Source organism: Crotalus tigris, unplaced genomic scaffold (genome assembly GCF_016545835.1).
Source record: "Crotalus tigris isolate CLP2741 ecotype Arizona unplaced genomic scaffold, ASM1654583v1 scf7180000019721.812232, whole genome shotgun sequence".
In the NCBI taxonomy this organism is placed as follows: Eukaryota; Metazoa; Chordata; class Lepidosauria; order Squamata; family Viperidae; genus Crotalus; species Crotalus tigris.
In genome coordinates, this window is record NW_024097681.1 from 244,534 (window position 1) to 256,733 (window position 12,200).

General features: G+C 41.1%; 1 protein-coding gene across 3 annotated transcripts in view; it reads right to left on the bottom strand.

The window, feature by feature from the left end:
- The window catches only part of AP1M2 (adaptor related protein complex 1 subunit mu 2), a 42,052-nt gene that overhangs the window by 18,499 nt on the left and 11,353 nt on the right, over nt 1-12,200 (bottom strand). For 2 of the 3 annotated variants that reach the window (XM_039364302.1, XM_039364301.1), the window contains exons 3-5: nt 8,964-9,031; nt 7,111-7,241; nt 5,186-5,333 (exon numbers count right to left, since the gene is read on the bottom strand). In XM_039364302.1, the coding sequence (XP_039220236.1) occupies nt 5,186-5,333; nt 7,111-7,241; nt 8,964-9,031 (347 nt within the window). Of the gene's footprint in view, nt 1-5,185; nt 5,334-7,110; nt 7,242-8,961; nt 9,032-12,200 lie in introns of all 3 variants that reach the window. The other variant, XM_039364303.1, reaches the window with a different exon arrangement.

Sequence of the window (12,200 nt, forward strand, 5' to 3'; positions counted from 1 at the left end):
AAAGGTTCCAGAAAAACAAAAATGTGTGCACAATGAGAGACGGGCTGCCTTGAGTGGGGGAAAAGTTACATATACCAACAACCCAAAGAGTCACATTCATGCAGCTTTGCCACGATACAAAATCAGCAGGGCATTTTGGATTTGTAAAAACATTACACTTAACTATATGGCAATTTTGGTGGCCATCCATAAAAAAGGACATAGAAAGTTATGTGGCCAGCTGCCCAAAGTGTGCAACTGCAAAGAGGTTGCAAGGGAAATCGCCCGGACTGTTACAAACAGTGGCAAATTCCTCAGCTCCCTGGAGGGAAATAGCCATGGATTTTATAGTGGAATTACCAGAAAGCAATGGGAATACTGTTGTCTGGACGTTCACGGTTTTGTTTTCCAAACAAGTGCACTTTATCCCTTGCCAAAAGATTCCCACCGCAAAAGCCTTAGCAAAACTTTTCGTTCAGCACATTTACAGATTGCATGGGTCACCCCAATGCATCATCTCTGATAGGGGAGTGCAATTTATGTCTGCATTTTGGAATGAATTTTTATCCCTCTTAGGGACCACTCAGGGACTGACATCTAGCCATCATCCACAAGGTGATGGACAAATAGAATGGTGTCACTCAGTACTTGAGCAATATTTAAGATGCTTTATTAATTTTCAGCAAACAAATTGGATGGACCTACTCCCTTTCGCAGAAGTTGCCTACAATAATGCAGTCCACTCCAGCACAGGTTACACTCCTTTTCAAATAGCCACCAGGCAAAGTTTCAACCCCATGCCAGAATTAAGCCCAACCGAACTGGCGATCCCATCATTGAAAGAATGGTTGGAACAATTAAAAAACACCTGGCCAATAGTTAGAAAAGCACTAGATGAAGCTATGCAGGCATACAAAGCACAAGCCGATAAAAAAAGGGTTGAACCTACACCATTCATTATAGGAGAAATGGTGTACTTATCTACAAAATACCTAAAGTTCCTACAACCCTGTAAAAAACTTGGACCAAAATATATAGGGCCTTTTCCAATTAAAAGAATCATAAACCTAGTAACAGTAGAATTAGAATAACCCAAAAATCTCAGGCAAATACACCCAATTTTTAATTGCAGCTTGCTGAAAAGAGAGGATCAGTCATCGTTACAGCCAAAAATCCCTCCACAACCACCTCCAATCATGGTGGAAGGCGAACAACACTTCGAAATAAAGGAAATCCTAGATTCTAGGAGATGTCATGGAGCGGCTTAGTACCTAGTTGCATGGAAACACCTCCCTGCCTCACAAAATGAGTGGGTCCATAAATGTCATGTCAGAGCCCCAAAGCTATTAAAGAAGTTTCACACAGAGTGCCCTAAAAAACCTGATTAAATTTTATACCTGTTTTGTTTTTCTTTCAGGTGGATCTATCTTATTTTTAAGGGGCAGGATGTCAGAGTCCAATTATATTTCATCTCTAGTTATCGACGATGGAAAACCCCATTTCTGCCCTCTCTGGATTCTGTCATACGATGAAGGGGAAGGGGGGTGAACAAAGGGGTTTTATGGCCCTCACTTCTTTCGGTACAACTTCAAAAGGGATTGAATGTGGATACCACCAAAAGGACTAACCATAACAATGGGGCTATCAGCTTTCATCTACTCCCCTCTGAAGTCTCCCTTCTGCCGGCAGTGAGGAAAAAGGGGGTGGAAATGTAATGCCTGATATTGTCACTGGAAGGATGGTGGGGTGAGGTGGGGTTGCTGGGAACCCCTTAATACCTTGAACCATAGGGCTTGGCCCCCAAGTACTGTCTAGAATGCCTGCAACCATTTTCTCTTAATAAAGATGCCTGTTGGAAGAAATATTCCAAGAGTTCTGTCTTCTTAAGATGCAAAATGGGGTGGGTCCTTACACTGGACAGCCATTTGTCTGAAATGGTATAGGGTTTCCTGCCTGAGCAGGAGTTGGACTAGATGACCTCCAAGGTCCCTTCCATCATCATCATCATCATCATCATCATCATCCTCATCATCATCATTAAACTAAACTAGCAGACCAGTGAAACGCAGTGGACATAGTAAACTTAAATTTCAGTATGGCATTTGACAATGTGGATGACAACCTACTCCTTGGTAAGCTAGGAAAAAGTGGAATAGACAACATCACCACCAGATGGATCTGTAGCTGGCTAACAAACTGTACTCAATGAGTAGTCCTCAATGGCACTACGTCCACATGGAGAGAAGTAAGCAGTGGGATACCACAAGGTTCCGTTTTAGGCCCAGTATTCTTAAATATTTTCATAAATGACTTAGATGAAGGAACTGAAAAGGAACTCATCAAATTTGCAGATGACACCAAACTGACAGGAGTAGCCAACACCCCAGAAGACAAACTCAGGATCCAAAAATATCTTGAGAAACTTGAACAACAAAATGAGTTTCAATGTAGAGAAAAGCAAAGTCTTACATTTAGGCAGGAAAAACCAAGGTACAAATACAGATTGGGCAACACCTGGCTTAAAAACAGTAACTGTGAGAGGGACCTTGGGGTCTTAATGCACAATCACTTGACTGTGAGCCAGCTTTGTGCAGCAGCAACCAAAAAAGCTAATACAATCCTAGGTCATATAAACAGAGGCATAGAATCAAGATCACACAAAGTATTATTACCACTTTATAAAACTCTAGTAAGATCACACCTGGAATACTACAGCCAATTTTGGTCACCATATCACAAAAAAGATGTTGAGAGTTTGGAAAAAATTCAGAGAAGAGCAACTAAGATGATCAAACGCCTGGAGACTAAAACATATGAAGAATGGCTACGGGACTTGGGTTTGGCTAGTCTAAAGAAAAGAAGAAATAGGGGAGACATGATAGCAGTGTTCCAGTATCTGAGGGACTGCTACAAGGCAGAGGCGGCCAGATTATTCACCAAAGCACCAGAGGGAAGGACGAGAAACAATGGTTGGAAATTGATCGAAGAGAAAAACAACCTGGAACTAAGGAAAAACTTCCTGACAGTGAGGACTATCAACTAGTGGAACAGCTTACCCCCAGAAATCGTGGGCACTCCATCATTGGAGATTTTTAAGAAGAGACTGGACATTCACCTGTCTGAGATGGTGTAGGTCAGTGGTGGTGAACCTATGGCATGCGTGTCAGAGGCGGAACTCAGCCCTCTCTGTAGGCACGCGTGCCATGCCCAGGAGATGATAACCGTCTCTCTTCAACCAGCCTCCTGCTAACTTGCCAAGGTCCCACGTGGCCAAATGCATCCTGGGATGGCTGGTTTCCCTCCCCCTCCCTCCTGGCCTTGCATGCTCTCCTTTTACCAGGCATGACCCACTGCATCGCCTTCTCAGCTGTCGGCCGGCCATCCAGCTCAGAGGTGGCTTCTTTGAACTGCTAGCGGCAGGCTGTGGAGCCCCAGAGTGCACCGGTCGAGGGGCCGGCAGGCTGTGGCTGTTGACAGACACTGTTGGCCTCCATGCACTCGCTGGCCTCTGTGTGCGGGGGCCGATGGTGTCAGGCAGCAACCACCCCAGCCCTTGCCTTGCCCCATGGCAATGGCACCCCCACCCTGCCTCACCTCACCCCGTAGGACGAGCCTCCTGCCTTCCGCCCCACCTGTCAGAGACCCTCTGGATCTCCCCCAACCTTGCCCACCCCCCAACAGGCATCCCTCCCCACAAGCAACATTGAGGTGACCACGCCCACCTTGGCCACACCCACCCAATCTGCCATGACCACCACAGCCACGCCCACCCAGTGGGCCATGCCGACCTGGCACCTAGCAATAAATAAGTGTGTTTTGAGTTGCACTTTGGGCACTTGGTCTCTAAAAGGTTCACCATCACTGGTATAGGTTCTTCTGCTTGAGCAGGGGGCTGGACTAGAAGACCTCCAAGGTCCCTTCGAGCTTCTATTCTATTCTATTCTATTCTATTCTATTCTATTCTATTCTATTCTATTCTATTCTTTACTGTAAGTATAGAGAGGTTAAATTGTACTTATAACTGCTGCAAATAATATTGGAGGCCATTTCTTTGTATTTTTTTTCCTTTTCTATTTTTAATTTTTTTCTTTTCTTGCATTGTTTTGTTTTCTCTTTTGCTTCCTTTCTTTTTCTTTATTACTTTATATTAGTTTATTATTAGTTTTATCTTTCTTTCTAAATTTTAACTGCTGTAAATAATATTGGAAGCCATTTCTTTGTACCTTTTTTCCTTTTCTAGTTTTAATTTTGTTCTTTTCTTGCATTGTTTTGTTTTCTTTGCTTCCTTTCTTTTTCTTTCTTACTTTATATTAGTTTATTATTAATTTTATCTTTCTTTCTAAAATTTAATAAAGTTTATATAATTATAAAATTACATATATAACATATCATATCATCCTTCTCCATTTTTCTGTCCATTGCTAAAATGATAGTCTTCCTCTGCTTCATAGGATCATTCTCGGAATGGTTTTTAGTTGCTCAGTTAAAACCATTGCTTTAACGTATAGCATCCTTATAAAATTTTATGCTGACTACATTTTTTCAAGTATGTCAGTTTTACTATCTTAATGAAATAACCTAAGGTTTTATTTTATATATATTAAACTTTACAAGTAGTCCTTGACTTACAACAGTTCATTTAGTGACCGTTCAAAGTTACAATGGCCCTGAAAAAAGTGACTTATGATTGTTTTTCACACTTACAACCATTGGAGCATCAGAATTCAGATGCTTAGCAACTGGTTCATATTTGTGATGGTTGCAATGTCCTAGGGTCACATGTTCAGCTTTTGTGACCTTCTGACAAACAAAGTCAATGGGAAAGCCAGATTCACTTAACAACTATGTTACTAACTTAACAAATGCAACGATTCACTTAACAACCGCGGCAGGAAAAGTGATAAAATGGGGCAGAACTCACTTAACAAATGTTTTACTCAGCAACATAAATTTTGGGCTCAATTGTGGTTGTAACTTGAAGAGTACCTGTATTTAATAAAGATAGTTGAGGTACTTGAAAAAGTGTAATGTGTATATTTTTAGTGTTTAAATATGTCACCATGTTCAGATCATAAACCCAAAGTTCACTATTTTTGTAACCTTACACACATCAAAATAGCTTTGTGGATTTGTCACAATCATGTCCAAGCTTCCAAAAACCTGATCTATATAACCTTCTATCACAAATAATCAAAGCCTGACTCACCAACAGGTTAACAGATTCAATGACATCAATGAAGACCTCATTCTTCTTGTATTTAAGCCCCTCCGATCTCCAAGAGACTGCATTGGTGACAGTGGCTGGAACCCGGGATTTAGCTGTCTCCAGTTTGTTGCCCTGCTGAGTGATGTACCTATGATACAGTGAAAGAATTCTTCCTGATCAAACATCCAACTACAGTATAGCTTGTCTCAGATACATTTTGCTATCTGGAGTAGCATCAAAATATCAACAGCATTTCAGGTGGGCAGGGAGGGGAAAGGTATTGACAAAAAAGCTAGAACCTAGTTATACATGCACATTAGGATTTCAAGAAAACCATGTTTAACTGGAGATGGGACCCCACGACTAGAAATGGGGATGAATTAAGTCAAAGGAAGAATAGGAGGATTGGGAACTTATTGAAAGTAAGATATCAGAAGTTCAATTGCATAATTCTTCACCCCAACGATAACAAAACAAAGCAGACATTATTGTGGATACATAGGGAGTTTTGACTGAACTCAGAGTTACAGGAAATGGAATGGGGCGTAATCACCCAGGAGGGATACCAATAAGTCATGAATAACTGCAGAAAGAGAATTAGAAAGCTTGGAGCATAACATGAATTTAGAACCATAAAGAAAGTTAAAAGCAATAACAAAGGGTTTATTATTATTGTAGTTGTTGTTGAAAGAATATGAAGGAGTGGGCCTGCTGCCAAGAGACTGGGAGAGCTCCTCAAATTTTGCTTCAATGTTGCCCCCCAAGGGAAACCTAAGTGGAACACTTGGCAAAGCTAGAATGTAGTAACCCAAGAAAGATTCAAGAAAAAAATTGTCTCCAGGATCAAACTAATTTTAAATTTGAAAGGCTGGCAGATGTCATCTAGGACAGGGCTTTTCAACCTTTTCACCCATTGTACCACTTTTAGAATATTGCAATATCCGAGTATCACCAGTCGCCTAGCAAGATATCAAAAACTTGATGACCAAAAAAAAAAAAAGGGAAAAAATGATAAAGTACAGGTAGTCCTCAACTTACAACAGTTCGCTTAGTGACTGTTCAAAGTTACAATGGCACTGAAAAAGTGCCCCTCAAGTCACAGCCGAGCAAGACACTTGCCTGCCCACCCGGCCGCGCTCTTCCTCCTGTTCGAGGTTTCCATTGTTGTGAGCATTTCTGTTGAGGATTGGCAGCAGGGTGGGGTGGGGGTGTTTGGTTTTTATTCCCCCCATCTGCTATGTGGTTGCAGCAGGTTTTGGTCACTTCACATGACCCTGGGACACTGTGACCATCATAAATATGAATCAGTTGCCAAGCATCTGAATGTATATCACAAGACCCTGGAGAGGCTGCAACATTCCAGCTGATTGACGCTTCTTCTGGGCTCAGCAGAAGCGCCAGAATCAGTGCTGCTTTCCAGCTGATTGGTGCTTCTTCAGGGCTCAGCAGAAGCACCAGAATCAGCACCGAGCTCCAGCTGGAGCCTGGCGCTGATCCTGGTGCTTCCACTAGCCCTGACAGTCCCGAAGAAGCGCCGATCAGCTGGAAAGCGGCACTGATCCTGGTGCTTCCGCTGAGCCCTGACAGTCCTACAGCTCCAGCCATCTCTCGCTCAGGCTTGTGCAGTGCTGCCTCTGGTTCAGCTCATTCCCCTCCCTTGCTACTACTTTTCTAGGATGGTTGCATACCACCTGTCAGGTGCCAATGTACCACAGGTGGTACCCGTACCACTGGTTGAAAAGCCCTGATCTAGGAGTCCCTTTCTGTGATCTTTGAAAAATGTAATTATGAATATCTAAACTGAACACCTAGAATTTTATGCATGTTGGAATTTTGTCTCACCACAACATTTACCGTTTTTAAAATCCTGAACAGTAGCAGAAAAACATACAGATCCTGGAAGAACAAGTAAGCAGATTACTTACTCCTGCAAAATTTTACTATCTGTCGTCTGAGGAAACCCAAAGTCCATTAGCTCATCCAGTAGCTCATACACAATGACAAAATTGTCACGGATGCTCTCTTCCTCCAGCTCCTTGAAGTATTCAGAAAAAACCTGACAAGGATAGAACGAATTTCATACTGAAGAATTGAAGATATTATTAACCTATAGTTAAGTTTCCAGAATTCTGATTGCTTGGCTCAAGTGCCTCTTCTGGAATGTCCAGTTCTGTACACATATAGAACTGGGAAAAGATAACAGGTAAGGACTCAGGTCAAACTAGTCATGGGGGGAGGGAGGAGAGTCTAAAAAAGGCTAAGTGTAAAGTTGGGTGAAGTAACCTCCATTCAGTCTAGCCTTAGGTCCTGCAAGCTCTATTCCCCAAACTTCTGTTAAGATATGCTCTTATCCAGAATGTCCACTAAACTGAGCGTTCTGATTCCACTATGCCTGCTTCTCTATGTAAAACAGGGGTCTCCAACCCCTGGTCCGTGGACCGGTACTGGGCCACAGCATGCCAGCAACCGGTCCGCACAAACAAGCAAAGCCCCATCCATGGGATGCAGGCAGCACACGAAACCACATGCCCTCCAGTCCACACACACTCTCTCCACAGAACCGGCCCCTGGTGCCCGAAAGGTTGGAGACCTCTGATGTAAAGGATGTTCTGCTATCCTTTTGTACTAGAAGTAAATAAATTACATGTAGATGTAAAAGAAAACTGAAAATCCTTGCTAGAATGAAGGTTGCTGAAAGAAAAACAGAATACTTTTGAATAATGAATTGCTTTAGTTGTAGGTTCCTCACTGTTCACTAGTCTAGGTCAGAGTTTCCCAAACTTGACAATTTTAAGGCATGTGGACTTCAACTCCCAGAATTCCACAGCCAGCAAGTCCTCATGCCTTAAAATTGTCAAGTTTGGGAAACACTGGTCTAGGTAATCAGCTGTTATTCATGCTCTGATACATCTTCCTCTGATGATGTCTTAAAAATTACCATTGAGTCTAAAATATATCTTGTAAATTGTTGAGAAATAATGAATGGAATAGGTGAAAGAAAATGGCTTTCGCTGTGGGCTTGACTGTTAATCTATCTTTATTCAGATCCTTGGTGCTAATCTTTGAAATGGATTCTATCATATTGTCTGACTGCCATGCTGTTGCGTCAGCCATGCTTCACCAGATGCCAATCTGCCATACACAACAGGGCAAGGGAGCTGGGGATGGGATAATGAGAAATCAAAACTATTCATCTTGCCATCCAGTGAGAACCACTGGCTGCTCCAAGATCACATCATGGAATGAAACAGCTTCCAGTCTGCCAAGCCAGCAACTAGTACCATAACAATTTGTCTAAATGTAATTGGATGGTAATTGGAGATAATGAGGGGGGAAGATGGGAAAAGTTGCTTTGGTCATGAAAGTTTAGATCTGGCTTAGCTACACACTAACTACTTCGCTTTAGTAAACTATTTTTGATAAAAATGGATTCTTGGGTCTTTCTTTTCTAACTGACCAAGGCTGACACATTTATTTTTATTCAATACATTTATATAGCTGTTCATTTTATAACCAACTCTGGGCAGTTCCTAGTCAATGAAGGATCATCTTCTCTACATAGGAACCTTCCTATAAAGTCATCTTGTGTGATTATAGGCAAGCAATAATTGAATTGTATGTAAATAACCTATTTTCCCAGATTTAAATAGAATTCAGAATCCGAGTAAACAGGAAAATGCAGCAAAAAAGTTAAGGAATAGCAACTTCCTTTTTCCTTCTGACGTGTGAAAGAACATTTTATCCTTAGTGTCCTGAATGTTTGAGAAAGGCTACATACCTCAACCACTTTATAGAGAAAGGAATATACCAGTGAGGCATTGGCATTCTTCATGGTGATGGCCACCACTGTATGAAAGATTAAGGACAAAGGTAAAAGGCATATATAGACAGTTACATTAGACACCTGCATTATAGAAAGAATACCAACACAAAGGACAAAACTGCATATAATACACAATGGTTAGTTGATAGGCATGCATAGCTGTGTTACTGAGGAAAAAAAGGCACTTCTGTTGATCTATGTTTATCAGCTGCATAAACATGCTTATTGCAAATAGTAAGATCAATAATTCTACTTATGTACTTTTCAAATGTTTCCTTTAGCATGATGCAAATATGTTCAATGTGTGGAGGCATTTTCAAACTCACAGAAAAAGCAGGAAAGTTTAGTTTTAAAATGGCATGAATAGTATATAGCAAGTTCTTCACTCATGTTAAAATCATTTTTATCCTTTTTCTCTTTTTGAGGTAGGTTAGTGTGAGGCTAGCACCAGAAATCACTTCTTAGTTTCTTAACAGGTAAGAAAGGATACATTTGTTAAGTATCTATAGTGATAAGGTTTGTATACTACTCCAAAAAAAGGGGGAGTCACTTGGTTTAGTATGCTATGTGAGCATAGCCATTTACATCATATTCAATTAACCATATTTGACTACAATATGTTAACCCAGCCATACTTACAAAAGCATTAAACTTCTTTTGCAAAAATGAATCTGTGCTATTTTCCAAAGCACCTGAAGGCAGGACAAGAAGCAATGGATGGAAACTAATCAAAGAGAGAAGCAACCTAGAGCTAAGGAGAAACTTCCTGACAGAACAATTAATTCATGGAACAACCTGCCTCCAGAAGTTGTGAATGCTCCAACACTGGAAGATTTTAAGAAGAGACTGGACAACCATTTGTCTGAAATGGTATAGGCTTTCCTGCCTGAGCAAAGGATTGGACTAGAAGACCTCCAAGGTCCCTTCCAACTTTTTATTATTACTATTATTATTATTATGCTTTTGTCTGATGTTGCAGTCTTCTTCTCCAAAGCCAACCCTTGTGCAATTTAGCTTCATTTATACTAGAAGACTGATCACATTTTATGAGGGCAATTCAGAAATAAACCTCCATTTTCAGCATGCCCCAACGCTTGTTATGGATGGCTCGTCTGAGTTTTTGTAATGTTTCACAGTAGACTTCCAAATTGATGGTCGAACCACGCCCCATGAACTTCGCTAGCAGTATTCCTTTTGCATCTTCATATTTGGCAGAATTTTCTATGGAACCCCTTCCGGTGTGATGTTGGTTCATGATAATGCTCGCCCGACACACCCAAGAACTTTTGAAGCAGTTCTGCTGGGATGTTTTTGATCACCCCCCCCCCCATAGTCCAGATCTGGTGCCAAGCGACTACAACTAAGGAATTTCAAACCTTGTAAAATGTTATGACGTGCCTCAATTTTAATGGCAATTATGTCAAAAAGGAATATAATGTTGTAGTTTTCTAATGTGTATAATAAAGGTTCTGTATCTGTGAGTGTCTGTCATTGAGAACCAAATGGAAATTTATATTGTTATTGTTATGGTTATACCTTGACAGACTTGAACAATGAGCCCTATCAAACAACATGAAATTTAATGTAGAGAAAAGCAAGGTTTTATATTTAGTCAGGAAAAACCAAAGGTACAAGTACAGATTAGATGAAACCTGGCTCAAAAACAGTAACTGTGAGAGGGACCTTGGAGTCCTAGTGGACAATTACTTAAATATGAGTCAGCAGTGTGTGGCAGCAGCCAAAAAAGCTAATACAATCCTTGGTTGTATAAACAGAGGCATAGAATCAAAATCACATTAAGTATTAGTACCGCTTTATAAATCCTTAGTAAGACCACACCTGGAATACTGCATCCAGTTTTGGTCACCACATTACAAAAAAGATGTTGAGACTTTGGAAAAAGTGCAAAGAAGAGCAATTAAGGTGATTAAGGGTCTGGAGACAAAAACATATGAAGAACGGTTGCTGGAATTGGGTATGGCCAGTCTAGAGAAAAGAAGGACTAGCAGGGATATGATAGCAGTTTTTCAATATTTGAGGGTCTGCCATAAAGAACAGGGGGTCAATTTATTTTTCAAAGCACCAGAAGGCAAGACAAGAAACAATGGATGGAAACTAATCAAGGAGAGAAGCAACCTGGAATTAAAGAGAAAGTTCCTAACAGTGAGGATAATTAACCAGTGGAACATCTTGCCTTCAGAAGGTGTAGGTGCTTCATCACTGGAGGTTTTTAAGAAAAGACTGGATAACTATCTATCTGAAATTGTATAGGGCAATGGTGGCGAACCTATGGTACGCGTGCCAGAAGCAGCACTCAGAACCCTCTCTGTGGGCACGCATGCCGTTGCCCCAGCAGAGTTCACCAGAGTAGCAAGCACGTGACGTTTGGAAGTGACAGGGCAGGAAGTGAGCGAGCAAGTGGCGTTGGCCCTCCGGGGATGCCCCGGAGATGGCGAAGGACTGGCCCCGGCCACGCTCACCCAGTCTGCTGTGACCACACACCCCCACACCCCTTGAGGGCACAATGCTGATGCAGCCCTGGCACTTTGTGATAAATATGTGGGTTTGGGGTTGCAGTTTGGGCACTCGGTCTCTAAAAGGTTCGCCATCACTGGTATAGGATCTTCTGCTTGAGCAGAGGTTTGGACTAGAGGATATACACACCGTAATTACAGAATTCACTGCCATGAGATTAGGTGTCTTTAAAGAATCACAGAAATACTAAATCTGTGCCTGAAAGACCTGTATCATTCTTTGTAATTATTGTGAATATCTGGACTGCTTAATCTGACAAATGTAATTTTAATAGTAAAATATTCTACAAAATTGGCCACTTATCCTGGCTTGCTATATAACTGAAGTATCATATCCTTTTATGTATACTCATCACAATCAATTATTACACGATTAAATATTTTAGATATTCCCAAACAATATAGCTTCCTTGCTCTATTGGGTTCTTGTCTGAAATATGAATAGTTTGTGTCCTAGAACTACTGTAATATGGTAATTCACTATCCTGTGTGTCTTTTATCAGATTACAATACTTTTATCACATTGCTGATACTTTTGGTGACTGGAACCAGAATTTGGAGGCTCTCTTTCCCCCAGTTTGAAGATCTTTATCTTTAAAACTGAAATAGAGTATTTTAATTTGTTAATTTGTTATGAGGTTTTGGTATGAGGAACATG